Below are 17,620 nucleotides of genomic sequence, written 5' to 3' on the forward strand. Positions count from 1 at the left end.
TATAGTAAGTCTCTGTATACTTATCTAATCATCTTTTCACTTACGGATTTCGAGCTTGACATCAGGGAAATCGTCAAAGTTGGATGTGTCATCAATGGACCTCACTTCAACTGGAATTGCTGCAGGCCGTTCTCTTATATGATCCCAATCAACTCCTTTGAAGAATGGTACAAGCTTCAATTCATCCATACCACGCTGAGAACCAAGACGCCTTTCGGCCTCACAACAAAATCTCACTATGGTTTCCTTAGCTTCTTCTGAGATCGGTACTTCTGGCGGAAATGTTAGTGTCTCCCTCCAGTTCATTACCTTACGATATGTTTCTTGTGGATTCTCACTGCAGAATGGAGGGTATCCTTAAAGTAAAAAGATAAAAATTAATATCTGGCTTCCATTAAAACCGTCTGTCATGTTTACATTTCAAGTCCACTGAAACAAGAAACTCAATGTCAGCAACAATCAAATGCAGAAATAACCACTTTTCACACATGATGGTAACCACAAAATATGATGTAACATTACATTGCTCATTCCTCAAAAAAAGGAAAATAGCTTTAGGTTTGCTGATAGTCTTCCATCCAAAAAACAATGAAAAATTAAGCACACACAGGGAAAAATTGTTTACAGAAAAGAATAAAAACGTACAAAAAAATAAAAAAGTCCTAATTAAAAACAACTTTCTTTTCTTTTGCAGTACTTACAACTTATTTCCTAAGGAAACAACATCAGACTTACCAATTAACATTTCATACATAATAACACCCAGGCTCCACCAATCACAGGCTGGCCCATAGCCTGTCTGCAGGAAAACCTCAGGAGCAATATAATCTGGAGTCCCGACAGTACTATAAGCCAATGCTCTCCTATTTTTCTTCCAACTCTCTGCTCTACGTTTACTGTCCATCGGACTTGATGCTAAAACAAACATTCTCAGTTTAAAGCTACAAATTTTCTGACAAATTATATTGTACAAAACTAAGTTATACTTATGGCAATAAATGAATTTATTTATTTATTTATTTATTTATTTATTTATTTATTTATTTATTTATTTATTTAGAGTTGCCATATAACTTAGTATTAACTGTGTTTCATTAAAACCTCTATCTAAACTACAAAAACAACAGATGAACAATGTAGATTGTTCTGTTTTTCAGAGTGCGTTAAGCTTTTGTCTGATGCTCTGTACAGCTATCCTTTTTTCTGCTAAAGGTTGGTATTCTTAGGAAGGGACCTGGGGAAGGATGGTGAGGCCAAGTTGGAAGTAAGGAATTCTAGGAAGGTGACCACGAGGTTGCTAATTGGGAGGGAGAGAGAGAGAGAGGATCATGGTTGGATGGTGGTTACTTTGCTACTGACTGAATGATACAGGATGGTTTGGCTGTCCCTACCTATGGGTTTTATGCAACATGCAATGCTTTCAAATACCCTGTGCATGATTTTCACATTCTCTTGCTTCCTACATCGGTGCTGTTAGTCTCACAAAAAAAAATGAACATGACCTTTTTGTAGGACATTTAATGTAGTTAAATTTTGTAGTGGGATGTGCTTTCAGTGGAGGCCATGGTTTTTGAGTTATTCAAGAAAAACGTGACTGAAGGGCACTTTTGTGTGTTTCTGTAGAAGAATTTGAAAGCAATTGTCTCTAGCAAAAATATATCCCCGTACAAAATTTCACTACATTAAATTTCCTACAAAACGGGACTGTCAATTTTTTTCTTGTAGGACTAATGGTTTGCTCATAGCGAGCAAGAGAATATGAAAATCTTGCACAAGGTATTTGAAGGCGATGTGAGTTGCATAAAACCCACGGGTAGGGGCAGCTGAATCACCCTGTACGACCAGCCCAGCTCAACCCTCTCTTCTTTAGCACTTGATATAGCTTTCATAATTTTTTTATCATGCATTCTGAATTATTTTTATTGTACACAGTTTGAAAAATTTCCCTTGGTATTTTCTCTCAAGTATTAACAGTGTTTCTTCAGCTTTGTTTCTGAATGTTAATGCTTCACATTTGTGTAATGTTACTGGTGGACTAGTCAATTGATACAAGCAAATTTTGAAGTTAGTACTAAGTCATCCTTTCCTTAAGGTGTTCAGAAAAGTAGGAAGTGTTTTGCTTGTTGCTGTTGGGCAGACAGCTATTTCTACATTCCTTCTATTCCTGTTACTAAAAAAGACTCCTTATGTACTTAAAATAGCCAGTTGTCGTGAAAGTGAATCTATCTACAGCCAAAGGTGCATCACTTTGGATTTTCTTACTTTGAACCAGATAATGTCTTTCCTTCAGTAACAAGCAAAACTGTTTTCTCAGCAATGTATACCAACTTAAGATTCCAAAATTAGCCTTTAGGTGACAGTTAAAGACAATCTCCATGAAGCTTTGTTTTATTCACTTACTGAAATCAGAAGGTTTTGCCTGACTCAAGTCCCTGTAGAACTCAGTTCGATGAGATTTTTTGAGTCCAGTACACAGGCCAAAGTCAGAGAGCTTTATATGCCCACGAGCATCCAGCAGGAGATTGTCAGGTTTTATGTCCCTGTAGGAAGAAATAAATGAAATAATAATTTCAGGTTAACATGAATATTTCGCTTCATTCAGACAATGAAATACAATGCATGTAAGCATAAGCAGACAATATAAATTACACACGTAACAAAAACTTTGTTGCCTTCATCTGATAAATGAGTCTACTCATGGATGAAGTAGGAAGGTCAGCAGAGGTCACATATTATGGGAGGGGGGTTTCTGCTATTTATCAGTAGCTCCAATGTTAGGTGACTTATGGAGCCCTTTAGTGAAATAGCGTTCAGGGCTGCAAAGAAATCCAATGTGAACTCAGTAGGTCTGCCAGGGGACTCATCCAAAATGTGGAGGAACCTAGCCTATGGCTATGGGATGGGCATGGTGCAGTCATTTGCAAGTTGCGGCTCACACCATCACCAATGATGTCTCTCTCTTGGATTCTAAGGCCATCCTCAGTTCAAAGAAGTGTCTGGCAGAAGTAAAGACTACTTGCCTCATGCAGCTGCGGCACAGTGTGCAAGCAGAGTTCACAACTTGCATCATCATTCCCCAAATTAATCAAGGTCCTTTGGTTTGGAGTGAATGGGGGATCTTAACCACAGGCTCTGTTAATTCTGTAATGGTCTTGGTAGCAGATTTCTGGGCTTGTATAATGCGGTGCAGTGATTTAGGACTTCTCTTTAAACGTCAGAGGTTCACTTCACAAATCAAGTAGCTACTTGGGTATCACAGTACTAGGGAGTACACAAGGGGGAAGAATTTTTTAGCCTCGCCAGTCGCATAAGGTCCTCTGATTAATGCCTGGCAGTGAGTACACAGAGAGAGTAATCAGACTGGATACAAAGTAAACTGTCAGAATTTTAACAGTAAATCATCGAAGTATTTGTAACAAAGTTCCTGAACTTACTACCCTCCAAGAAAGTTCTCATTTGTTATTCTCTGACCCGAGATCTGACAAACTCAAAGAAGAAAGCTTTCAAATATTTAGCAAGGCATGGAACAAATATCAAAAAAACAGTAGCCACTATGGAACAGGGAGTATCTATTTCAGTCAACAAAAACATCTTGTCTATCGGGGTCAACATTGCGCCCGACTGTGAAGTTATTCGGGAGCATGTAAGACGTCTAGCTGAAAATTACCGGATGTTTTTACCAGCTGTGACAGTTTTAGAATCATTCAAAGAAAATCTATGCTTAATAGCACAGAAATACCCAGATCATAAAATAAGTCAGAGGCGACTTTAACCTACCAAAAGTTGACTGGGACATCAATAGGGTCATTGTAGGTGGTATGGACAGGCAGTCTGGAAGTACTTTTGAACATATTCCCCAAAAACTGTCTTAAGCAGCCACTTCATCAGCCCACATGCTGTGGAAATATTTTAGACCTCGTGGCTTCAAACTGAACTGACCCTATCAATGGTGTCCGTATGGATACAGGGACTAGTGATCATGATGTCATCATAGTGACAACGGATACTGACATTAATAAAGCCATCAAGAAGGCTAGGAGAGTATTTTTTTCCAGAAAGAGCAAATAAGATGATGTTAGCATCCCACTTAGAAAATGAATGTACATCATTTAGATCCAGTATTATGGGTGAAATTTAAATAGATTGTAAATTGTGCCCTGGAGAAGTATGTGCCAAGGAATGGAAAAGACCCGTTGTGGTTTAATAGCAAAATTTGAAATTTCTGAGGAAGGATGAACTGTTACACTCTTGGTTCAAAAAAGAATGTGTAAATGACGACAAGGGAAGTTAGTACAAATTTGTGTGTCTTTATGATTGATGCGCAAATAATACACAAAATTCCACTGTCATACCTTAGCAAACATTCTGGTTGAGAACCAAATAAAATTCTGGTCCCATGTAAGATCACTAAGCTAGTCAAAGGGTTCTATACAGTAACTACTTGTCCAGTCTGGTGTGGCAACAGAAAACAGCAAAAGGAAAGCCAAAGTTTTAAATTCCACATTTAAGAAATTAATCTTGCAGGAGGCTTACACAAACATACCACTGTTTGACAGTCTTACAGACTCCCACATAGAGGGCATAGTACTAGGCATCCCTGGTATAGAGAAGCAACTGAAGAAGGTGGAAACAAATGAAGTCACGAGGTCCAGATGGAATCCCAACAAGAGTTTAAACAGAACACACTACTGCACTGGCCCCTTACTTATCTTAAGTGGCTGGGAAAAAGCTCACAGGACTCTTCTACATAAGACGACTAAAAAAATAGACCCACAAAATTGCAGACCAATATTGTTAACATCAGTTTGTTTCAGAATTCTCGAAGATATTCTCAGTCCGAATCTAATAAATTTCCTTGAGACAGAAGTGCTTCTGTCTATAAATCATGGCAGATTTAGAAAGCGCTGCTTGGCTTGCCTTTCCTCACACAATCTACTGCAAACCATAAATGAAGGGCATCAGGCAGATTCCATGTTCCGAGGTTTCCACAGTGTCCCACTGCAGACTGTAAACAAAAGTATGAATAAATTCATTAAGTCCCCATATATGCGTGGCTTGTAGACTTTTGAAGTAACATATGGTTAGTTGGTTGATTCGGGGAGGGGGATCAAGAGAGCAAGGTAATCAGTCCCATGATCTGAGACGGCAGAAACCAAGAGAGCAACAATGCAAACAGTGTAGTCCAGTTAAGGAGAACGGATAAACTGGCCAATAAAGAACTAAAAGGAATGTTGGGAGCAGGAAGAGTAAAGAACAGGGTGGGGGAATGTTTGGGGCAGGGGGGGGGGGAGGGGGAGGGGGGGCAGAAAGGCTATACCTGTCGAGGCAGCAGCATTGCCAGAACCCTCACTGCTCACCACACCATACCACGATCATGAGAACGAGGATAGCAAAAAGTGAAGAAGATACAAGAAAAGGGGAAACAAAATGGCATGAAAGACCAGACAAAAGTAGAGAAAAAGAGAGGGAGAACACAGCCAGTGCGAAGGCAAAGCCATAAGCCTCCACAACCAATGCAAACATCAATGTCAGTGCTAACCTAGGGACACCAGTTGCAAAGGAAGATTCAAGGACTTAAACCTGGGAGGACAAAATACTTTCTCGAAGAAAACTGAGGACAGATGTAACAATGCAAGGGTCTTCCACAAACAACTAGAATGAGGAAGGTGGGAGCGCTTATTTAGTACAAAAGGTCATAAGGTAGGGGCAGTTCAACAAAATATGGATCACCATCTACATCTACATCTACATTTATACTCCGCAAGCCACCCAACGGTGTGTGGTGGAGGGCACTTTACGTGCCACTGTCATTACCTCCCTTTCCTGTTCCAGTCGCGTATGGTTCGCGGGAAGAACAACTGTCTGAAAGTCTCCGTGCGCGCTCTAATCTCTCTAATTTTACATTCGTGATCTCCTCGGGAGGTATAAGTAGGGGGAAGCAATATATTCGATACCTCATCCAGAAACGCACCCTCTCGAAACCTGGCAAGCAAGCTACACCGCGATGCAGAGCGCCTCTCTTGCAGAGTCTGCCACTTGAGTTTATTAAACATCTCCGTAACGCTATCACGGTTACCAAATAACCCTGTGACGAAACGCACTGCTTTTCTTTGGATTTTCTCTATCTCCTCCGTCAAACCGATCTGGTACGGATCCCACACTGATGAGCAATACTCAAGTATAGGTCGAACAAGTGTTTTGTAAGCCACCATGAGGGGTGTCCCAAAACTCAAAGGGACTGGTAGTTCATTTTGGAGTAAAAAACCATGGGTCACCCTAGTATGGCTTATACAAAGACAGCAGAGGATGGCAGATTCCCACCGGGAGAGGCTGAGGGAAGAACACTAGGTGGTGCAAGTCTCCTCAACTGCACAAAGTTCATTAGAAAGGGGGGTGCAGCCAACCCCAAAACTTGGCCCACAACAATCAGCATTGTCGGGATAAGAGAGAAGGTCATGGTTGGCAGAGACCAAGGGGTGGCGGGAAAAACACGAAGTGGCAGTACAAAGTCCACTCGGCGAGTCCCTACATAACAAAACTTGGGAGAGGGAGGACCGTTTAATACAGCAGAGGGCCCAATGGACTGCCATCAATTCTGCAGCAAACAGCTGACATCGGCCAGGCAATAGATGGTATTCCATACCAATAGAAGACATGAAGGCACCTCTCATGTGATCAGCACATTTAGAGCCATTATTGTAAAAAACAATGACATTCTAAAACTCTCATAAGAGTGAGCAGAATAAACAACGAAAAACCATTAGAGCTTTAGACGCTTTCAGACTCTTGAAGAGATCCATCTGAATCCAAGGCCGAGAAACTGGCAGAGATGGAGGCCGAGGGGAACCAGTAAACTCACCCAAAAGCAGACAATGTCCCAAAGACGCAAAATGTGATGGCACAGGAAACGAAGCAGCAGGGCTGCCGAACTGAAAGAGGAGGGATTCCAACATCGACCAGAAGAATACGGACAGGGCTAATGTGAAAGATATTGGCATCTAAACAGATAACATGATAGTCTAGTGGGTCTAAAGGAGCATCATTGTAGGAGAACCTGATCCACAAACTTGACAACCGTGGTCCAGATGAGACAGAACTAATGCCCGACAAAGGCTGAGAAGGGTCAAATAATCCACATACCAAGAGGTGTGGGCAAGGAAGCAAAGGAATGTGAGTTTACGAAAACAGCCACCCTTCAGAAGGCAGATTTTGGGCAACCCATTAAGCTTGTTGTCAAGGTGACGACTCTCAAAAAGGAACTGCGGGGAGCATGGTCAGGCACTGCGCATTGAGGTAGAGCGCCAGATCAGGATGGACCATAGCACAGCGAGAGAAATGCACCACCAACTTAAATGGGCAGAACTGAAAACCTTGAAAGAGTAACCAAGTGGAAGCATCCTGGATGGCACCCTGGAGCTGTAATTCCACAGAGGCCACCGAGTGAAGCTAGCATAAGTGCAGGAATCATCCACATACAGAGCTGGGGGTAACCAATAGTCTGGAGGCCAGAAGTGCACTACTAGTAATGAGAAAAAGGACACTTAATATGGATCCCTGTGGAATGCCATTCTCCTGGGTCTGCGGACAGCTGAGAACGGTGCCATCACTAACTCCATACAACTGGTGGGACAGAAACTGGCAAATAAAAAATCAGTAGGGGGCCCTGAAGACCCCACTCATGAAGTGTAAGCAGAATGTGATTGCACCAAGTTGTGCCATAGGTCTTATTAAGGAAACTGTGACAAGATGGCAGTGCTGAGGAAAAGCTTGCCAAACTGCAGTTTGGCAAGCCTTGGAGATGGTTGATTGGAGACCATCCCTCCTAAAAGCTGCGCTGATAAGGCTGAAGGGGGAAAGGACATAGCAGAGACAGAATTACATGCCATCGACACAGGGTAAAGTCAGTGAATTTCTGACAAGCCTCAGTGTAGGATAAATTATCAAGGGACTTCTAATCTTATCTTATTTTCCTTTTTATACACCGTGCAACCTAGGGAGTGTGGAAAGTGGGAGTCATGACAATTAACACACATGGGTAGCAGAACACAGAGGCTTCCCGCATGAAATGAGTGTCCACATTCACCACACAATGGGTCTGCCATACAGCAAGAAGACATGTGCCTGAAACGCAAGCACTGAAAACAGCCCAGGGGTTTGTGATGATCTTAGGTTTGTCTGGCACTCAACTGTGTGGTAATCAGTGCCCATACAAAGTCCTAATTTTTACACAGTCCAATTTTTACACAGTGCAATCTAGCCACTGTCACGAGTAATGATGATGAGGATGAAATGATGAGGACAACACAAACTCCCAGTCCCCGGGCAGAGAAAATTCTCAACCCGGCCGGGAATCGAACCCGGGACCCAGTGATCCAGAGGCAGCAACGCTAGCCACTAGACCACGAGTTGCGGACAGCTTAGCTCAGGGTGGCGGGATGTACGGCTTCATGTCACACAGGTAACATAGTAATGGAATCTCCTTAAGATACCAGAACAAAGGCATTGGTAGCAGTGCCATTGTACTTTCTGAATATGCCAAACGAAATGAACGCCCCGGCGTTCCAGACTGGGCCAGAATTCCTCATCAATTTGAAGGATGAGGTTCCTACGATGAAATGACTCCCTGAACCACACTGACAAATTGGCGAGGAGTATCGACACCAAGATGTTCACAAACATAAAGGGCTGCAGACTGCGTGGTAGAAAAAGTTTTGATCAACAGTAAACCAAACTACATCTTACTGAGAGACTTCACTTCACTACCTTAACTTCCATATTGTCCACAAAAAATAACAGCTTGGTGGTGGAGGTGAACGTGTCCCCATCAGTCCTAATGCAGACCAGGTAGAGGGGAAAGCGTTTCACTCCAAGTTGGTGAACCTGGATCTCCTCCCAGGGTGTAGCCAGAGAAGGGAAAGTTGCAGGGTCATATGTAGCAGCATTAAATGATCCATTACCAATCAAACAGACAGCTGTAAAAGAATGGCCAGTTTTTTTTTAATAGCTTAATTGATTTCATATGCAAAGCATCCTCTGCGATACCACCCACTCTGATCAGGTGCTCTTCCCATGGACTTTCTGGCACGGTGCCCGTTGGCCTGAGTTCCGATGCTCCAGAATGACAAGCAACCACTCCCAGACATAACAGAGCAGGCAACAGCTCAGGCATCAGAATTGTGATCCCTTTGTTGTCAGGGCGCTCAGCCGGATACATACATAACAGCCCCATCACAAGGCTACATGTGCTGATGATGTAGCAGTGTTGGGGATGGAGGCTACAGTGGGGAAGGAAGAGGGCAAGGAGGGGGCGAATCCATAAATAATTTTAAAATAAAGGTAAGAATACAGTAAAATCAAACAGTGGTTAAGTTATAGTAAATTGTAAAACATGAATACCTGTGTATAAATCCCAGTTTATGTATAGAATCAATTGCCAGAGCTGTTTCAGCTATATAAAACTGGGTACATTCCTCCGATAATGTGTCCTTCTTCATAAGAAGTGTCATCATGTCACCTGCAACATTAATTATTTAAAAAATCTCAAGCAATTTCAAAGAGCATTCACCCTTATTGACTAATTACTCAATAACATTTTAACTGATACTTTTTCTAATGTTCTCTGTAGACAATTCCCCTTCTGAATGAAATTTTCACTCTGCAGTGGAGCTTGTGCCAATATGAAACTTCCTGGCAGATTAATACTGTGTGCCGGACGACTTGAACTCAGGACTTTTGACTTTCAAGGACAAGTGTTCTACCAGTTTCCCTTGAAAGGCAAAGACACAAAGTCTGAGTCTGCCATGAAGTTTCAATTTCTCTCCGTTTCTCCTCTCAACTAGCAGGGTCATATTATTTCCAGCAACCATATTGCAGATGTAAAGGAATCAGTTGTGCAGTTTCTACCATTATGTATTCGATTGCGCTAAGATGGCTAATAAATCCATTACAGAAAATGGCTGTAAGAGAAACTCAGAGCAGCTCATCGTTATGAATGGCATGTGGCCAAATGGTGTTGCTTGTTGATTGTATGTTCCTGATTTGATATGTGACCAAAAAGTTCACTAATGGTTGTAGGAGATCTATTATGGACATGAGAATGTGGCAAATGAACAGTGTGCAAGACATCCAACAACAATGATTACAAATACAGCTGTCAAACATGTGAATGGCACGATTATCAACAAATTTCGCATGTGCATGGGTGTTGATGTGTTAGCTCTGATTATTGGATGCACTCCAATTCACAGCATAATTAGAAACAGTCTCCATTAACACATCACGGCTATGCAATGCGTGACTCAAACATATTCAAAGAATAGACATCAAAGCCTTACATCTCCTTTGTTAGAAGAACAACATAGAAAGTTCTTTGCCAAACACAGAGGTGGCATTTTTATCTGTGACCCTCCCCACCACTTTGTGTGTCAGGCTGACTTTGTTGTTAGACTCCTTTAATTAGTCAATCACCACTACCATTTATTTTACATTCACTGCTGGATAAAGATCTATTGGCAAGTTACTTCCTTCAGCTCTACATATCCATTCAACTGTCTTCCATCAGGTCACCATCTGTATATTTTCTTCCATTCAGAAAGCAATATATGCCACCTATCTCGCTTTCATCTTCCTTGCCATCATAACTGCATCCTTCCCCCTCAGTCAGTTTCACGATATGTTTGTTCATGCTGCTGTATCTCCTGATAACTCCCAACACACAGCTCTCGACTGCCCACTGAGGAACTTTAGCACGCCCTTGCTTCCAGCTTGTAGTGTATCTATTGAAACCAATCCGAGATGAATTTCTTTTTTTCCATCTATCAAACAGTTTTATAATTCTCTTCTGGCATTACTTCTACAACATCAATTTCATTATCTTTCTTATAACTCATCACTTGCATTACACACAAAGGATCTTTGGAGTGTTTAATAATTTATACAAAACCAAATCCGTATGTCACACTTCCTGAAAGGTACTCCGTATAAACCTGTTACTTATAGCCTTTGTAATCTCTGTTACTATGTATGTGCCTACCATAGCTAACATCACTAAAGCACGCTACTGTACTGGCACTCAAATAGAAGAATTCAGTTCAATTCCTTGTGTTGTTGTTGTGGTCTTCCGTCCAGAGACTGGTTTGATGCAACTCTCCATGCTACTCTATCCTGTTCAAGCTGCTTCATCTCAAAGCACCTATTGCAACATACATCCTTCTGAATTTGCTTAGTGTATTCATCTCTTGGGCTCCCTCTACGATTTTTATCTTCCATGCTGTCCTCCAATACTAAATTGGTGATCCCTTGACACCTCAGAACGTGTCCTACCAACCAATCCCTTCTTCTACGCAAATTGTGCAAACAAATTCCTCTTCTCCCCAATTCCATTCAGAACCTCCTCCTTAGTTACATGATCTACCCATCTGATCTTCAGCTTTCTTTTGTAGCACCACATATTGAAAGCTTCTATTTTCTTCTTGTCTAAACTATTTATCATCCATGTTTCACTTCCGTACATGGCTACACTCCATACAAATATTTACAGAAAGGACTTGCTGATACTTAAATCAATATTCAATGTTAACAAATTTCTCTTCTTCAGAAACATTTTATATCCTCTCTACTTCGGCAATCATCAGTTATTTTGCTTCCCAAATAGCAGAACTCATTTACTATTTTAAGTGTCTCATTTCCTAACCGTAATTTTCCTCAGCATCACCTGATTTAATTTGACTACATTCCATTATTATCATTTTGTTTTTGTTGATGTTCATCTTATATCCTCCGTTCAAAACACTGTTCATTTTGTTCAAATGCTCTTATAGATCTTTTGCTGTCTCTGACAGAATTACAATGTCATTTGCAAACCTCAAAGTTTTTATTTCTTCTCCATGAATTTTAATTCCTACTCCAAATTCTTCTTTTGTTTCCATTACTGCTTGCTCAATATACAGATTGAATAACATCAGGGATAGGCTACAACCCTGTTTCACTCCCTTCCCGACCACTGCTTCCCTTTCATGCCCCTCAACTCTTATAACTGCCGTCTGGTTTCTGTACAAATTGTACAGAATTCCTGGTGATTGAATCTATTTTCATCACCAGTACTTGGCCCATTACAGAAAACAACTGAAATAACTTTTAGTATTTTCCAGCAAACAATGCCATGTGGCTTTGCTTTATAAAGATCTCTCTCAAGAAAGCTGGTCTATGATTTTTAGTATCTAAAATATGAGTGCCTGTTTCACACTACAGTAATTAGAGCAGAACTGAAGGATTTGAAACACACCCTGGAATAAAGAATTTTCTCTACTGGCAAGATAGAAAATCAACAATATTAAAATGAACTTGATGCAGATTATACTTGGACTTGCTTGTCTCTGCACTATACATCTGAAATGCACGTACCATTTGGAAGCAGTGTCTATCTGTAGTATGAATCACACGTAGAGTTTAAAGTAACCAGTATGTTATCAAACATTAAATAACTGCAATTAATACTACCATTAATTCTGGATCAACGTAAATTTTGACTAACGCTATATCTCCAAAGTGTGTGCTCACATTTATGCCTGCCTCTTTTGTTGAAGCATGAAGATTCCACAATTCAACTTCCTTCCCACCTCCTGAACTCTATACATTTACACTTGTTTTGTAAATAAAACCACCTTTTCCTGCTGCTAGTTACTTTATTTATCCCATACACGTTTCGCCTTCTCTTGTTCTAAGGAAAACATACCAAAGAAGATGAAACATACAATGGAGTCACAATATTTACGCTGTGAAAAGTAGTGTACGATGAAATAGTAGTATCGAGTGACAAAAGAAAAATAGTCCACCACAAAAAAGAGTGAGAAACTTGGTGAACTGTGTGGGGAAGGCGAGAACACGAATATGTGATTGTGTGGTAGTGATAAAAATGGTGGTGCGACCTCCAGACCAGATGTGAGGAAACACATATCAGCAAATCGTTAATAATTGATTCTTTAACAAAAAATTCATGAAATTAACTGTCTGATAATCTATAACTACCAAAACTATCATTATAGATCCCACTAATGATGCCTTAGAGCAGGAGAAGGCGAAACGCGTATGGGATAAATGAAGTAACTAACAGGAGGAAAAGGCAGTTTTATTTACAAAACAAGTATTTATATGTCTGCTGCAGAGGACGGCCATACAAACAAACTTGTCAATACATTTATATTATCAATATAATAGAGAAACATTCCACGCGGGAAAAATATATTTAAAAACAAAGATGATGTGACTTACCATACGAAAGCGCTGGCAGGTCGATAGAAACACAAACAGACACATACATACACACAAAATTCTAGCTTTCGCAACCAATGGTTGCTTCGTCAGGAAAGAGGGGAAGAGAGGGAAAGACGAAAGGATGTGGTTTTTAAGGAAGAGGGTAAGGAGTCATTCCAATCCCGGGAGCAGAAATACTTACCTTAGGGGGACAAAAGGACAGGTATACACTCGCGCGCGCACACACACACACACATATCCATACACACATACACAGACACAGACACAGACACAGACACAGACACAGACACAGACACAGAGACAGACACAGAGACAGACACAGAGACAGACACAGAGACAGACACAGAGACAGACACAGAGACAGACACAGAGACAGACACAGAGACAGACACAGACACAGACACAAGCAGAATTTTGTAAAGGCAAAGATGCCTATCAGTTCATGCATGTTATGCAGCCATTTGCTCCGAACAGACTTCTAAACATTCATGTTCACTAGACGTATTGTCTGTTTCATAATTGTATATTACCAACTTAAGATGCATCTGAAATGGTAGCAACTGATTCTCTGCACTCACAGTGATGTGTTACTATTATGACGAAGTATCTGGAACTACTGATATTCACCGTATGGAAAATGTAGGTTTCAAACCTTAATCACCCCATCTTAATGGCACACACTCATCAGCCACAATATGCTATTATGTGAAATTTTCACAGACAATAACTTTCAATTAAAATATTCAAACTAACAATGCTTTTCGGATTCTCAGTTTCAAGATCTATTGGTACACTAAATGTATACCTAGTATTTCATGGATAATGAATACTGACAGTCTATCCACTTTCACAGCTGCCACTTATTTCCTATGCTGTTATTCACACTCAAGTAGCTTGTGGCTAGTTACATCATAAGACAAACTTCTTTTTGATACCTGTGTTTATGTTTACAAGAACAAACAATAGCATGTGGTACACTATTAGTCATGTTTTAAGGCAAACATCACATGTAATGAATGGCTAGTCAACAGCAACACTGTTCGGAAACTGAAAGATAAAAGCCCAGAAATATTGTAACATACACTCCTGACAGTACTAGATGAGTGTAATATGACTGCAGTACTAGAAACTATAGAATACTACACTAATTATATACAGGGTGAGTCAGGAGGAAAGGTACATGCTTTGATGGGTGATAGTATTAGTGATACTGAATAAAAAGCTTCATATGGACTTATGCGTTACTCCGAATGGTTTCCGAGATAGAACACACTTAATATTCACTGTTATTTATTTTCTGTACTATCAAACATTGTCACTATTTACTATGTGCCACAGCGGTGTAGAGCAAGTTGAGACCAACAGTTTTTATGTGGGACACTTGTGGTCTATCAAGTCAGGAAATACCTCAAATTGGCCCACAAAAACTATGTAAACTACAGCACATGCACATCGAGCAAGGTTTTTGACATTCCCGCTCTCTCTTCACACAAATCATTAGTTGTAGAGAAAAAAATTGAATAGGACCTTTTTTGTAGGAAATTTGCTATAGTTTAATTTTGTACTGCGACACGTTTTTGCTGGAGGGCGAAGTTTTCAAATTATTCAAGAAAAACGTACAGAAGTGATGTTTAATGTGTTCCATCTCGAAAACCATTCGGAATAGGGCATACGTCCACATGAAGGTTTTTGTTGAGAATCGCTAATACTATCACCCCTCCAAGCATGTACCTTTCCTCCTGACTCACCCTATATAATAATAACCACATAATGATGAAGATGATAATAGTATTTTTACACTTTAAAAATGTAAATATTATCATTACAATTTAGTTAGGAGCTGCAGTTCGCTTACAGATATTTGCCAGCACAAATAATTTATTGTTTCTGGAACACTCATCAATGTTGCCTTTGTTTCTACTTAAAAACAACAACAGCAACAAGAACTTAGGTAAGGTAACTTAACTAACCTCCTGGAAGGAACTCCATAATAAGGTACAGATTAATAGGATCTTGAAAGCTGTAGTACATTTTCACAACCCACTGATGATCTGCTTCAACTAACACATCCCGCTCTGCGCGCACATGTGCTACTTGTTCCTTTTCTAACATATCAGCCTTTCTTAGTATTTTCATTGCATACACATGTCCTGTATCTTTCTTTTGTACAAGTCGAACCTCTCCAAAAGCACCTCGACCAATCACTTTAAGAGGTTCAAAGTCTTCAACACCAAGTCGCGATCTTTTCAATCGTAAGAATTCGGTCTCCTTCTGCGCATGCTGTTGCCGCTTTTCCTGTTTCTGAGCTTCTGTAAGGCTGTCATCTTTCAGGGATTCTTCCAATTTGGCTAATCTGAAAAAGTTAAAAGCATGCACCACATTTAATGTGCACATTATTTACAGAGAATTGCTCAAAGGATATTTTACATAATTAATAAAAATGATGTGCACTTTTATGCAATTGAATGCAAAATTTCCACCGATTTGCTTCATGGAAAAATGGTAAGACTTAGACATAGCCAAGGCATGACTGTTGTAACCAGTTAACTGGAATCCCATCTACTCGAGTGTAAATAATGCTGCATTCAAATGTCAAGCAGAGTATGTCAAAAAGAATGCAAAAAATATCTGCATTCATAACTGGCACTTTAACCTTTGCCTCTCAAGCACGAGTATGGTTATTGAATAAGGTCTCACTGCAGTTGCAAGCTTTCTTATTATAATTACATTCAAATACTTTCTGCATTTTCTAAATTCAATCTTGTGTTTCACTTAATGGCATCAGTTCAAAATCTTAAGTCATTCCAGTCTTCCTTGATAATTTGCTAGTTGAACTTCTTTTTTTTGGGTCAGTTATTTTCGCAAGTATATTGTGAAATGACAAGCTTAATTTATTGGACAGAGGATGACATCACATGTGGTTAGTGCAGTTACCTGTTCTACACCCTCTGCTGATTAACATTTATACAAGTTGTTTCTCAATGGTATTGGAACACAGCAATATGTTCAATACTTGCATACTTTTGCTATTTATCAATCATTTGTTGATGTTAAAACCTGCTTTAACAGTATCATACACAACGTTTGAAATGTCACAAGTTTATGGGTACTGAATCTGCAGGAGCTAGATGTTCATGAATTATCCAAAACAAGAAGCAAGAAGCATTATACAGGGGAAAAAAAAACCACACACACACACACACACACACACACACACACACACACACACACACACACACACACACACACACACACACAGAGAGAGAGAGAGAGAGAGAGAGAGAGAGAGAGAGAGAGAGAGAGAGAGAGAGAGAGGTTTCAGAATATGAAACGCATCCAAGATACATGCAAAAATTTTCTCATCATATCTCATGTTGAATCAGAACCATCTGCTTTGGAGATCACTCAAGGCATGACAATCTTTGTTTTATAGATAAAATAAATTTCTCTTTCTGAGTAAGGACCGATGCCAATTTTATGTGATAGCCATTAAGGATGGTGCAGTTTGGGCAATGTTTCACACATTTTAGTTAAGTGCTGGGCTGATCCCTAAGTTCCTCCTCAGGAAATATTACACACTAACTTTGGTTGCATTTTTAATTTAGTGTGTTTTATTACAGTAATGACTTACATACCTGGTAAGCCTGCTATAGACTTTACCTATTGAATTCTTCCATATCGTACAATCATATAATTAACAAATACGTGTACAGTAGTGACATCTAATGACAAAAACATTTTGTGGCTACTGTAGAGAATTTTCTTATGAACATTAGCACTGTTAACAAAATGATTCCTTCGACCCTTCAGCCTAGCATATACCACATTTAAAATATAAGCAACAACGCCAAACTGATTTTGTATTCATCTTTGATGATGACACTATGGCTACATTATATTAGGAGATGTTTTCTGAACAGGTATGCCTCTTCACACTTAAAACACACATTTTACACATGTATGTCAGTAATATTTTCCATTATGGTCTATTTTATTGTTGTAAAGTCATGTATGGAAGTGGAACATGGACGATAAATAGTTTGGACAAGAAGAAAATAGAAGCTTTTGAAATGTGGTGCTACAGAAGAATGCTGAAGATTAGATGGGTAGATTACATAACTAATGAGGAAGTATTGAATAGGATTGGGGAGAAGAAAGGTTGTGGCACAACTTGACTAGAAGAAGGGATCGGTTGGTAGGACATGTTCTGAGGCATCAAGGGATCACCAGTTTAGTATTGGAGGGCAGCGTGGAGGGCAAAAATCGTAGAGGGAGACCAATAGATGAATACACTAAGCAGATTCAGAAGAATGTAGGCTGCAGTAGGTACTGGGAGATGAAGAAGCTT

The 17,620-nt window shown here is 40.0% G+C and overlaps 1 protein-coding gene across 4 annotated transcripts in view; it reads right to left on the reverse strand.

The window, feature by feature from the left end:
• Positions 1 to 17,620, reverse strand: part of LOC124794783 (serine/threonine-protein kinase tricornered) — a 583,408-nt gene that overhangs the window by 13,623 nt on the left and 552,165 nt on the right. For all 4 annotated transcript variants that reach the window (XM_047258422.1, XM_047258423.1, XM_047258424.1 and 1 more), the window contains 5 exons: positions 15,243 to 15,625; positions 9,397 to 9,514; positions 2,401 to 2,540; positions 736 to 915; positions 45 to 356 (listed from right to left, as the gene is read on the reverse strand). In XM_047258422.1, the coding sequence (XP_047114378.1) occupies positions 45 to 356; positions 736 to 915; positions 2,401 to 2,540; positions 9,397 to 9,514; positions 15,243 to 15,625 (1,133 nt within the window). The remainder of the gene's footprint in view (positions 1 to 44; positions 357 to 735; positions 916 to 2,400; positions 2,541 to 9,396; positions 9,515 to 15,242; positions 15,626 to 17,620) is intronic.

This window comes from Schistocerca piceifrons, chromosome 4 (genome assembly GCF_021461385.2).
Source record: "Schistocerca piceifrons isolate TAMUIC-IGC-003096 chromosome 4, iqSchPice1.1, whole genome shotgun sequence".
Classification (NCBI taxonomy): domain Eukaryota; kingdom Metazoa; phylum Arthropoda; class Insecta; order Orthoptera; family Acrididae; genus Schistocerca; species Schistocerca piceifrons.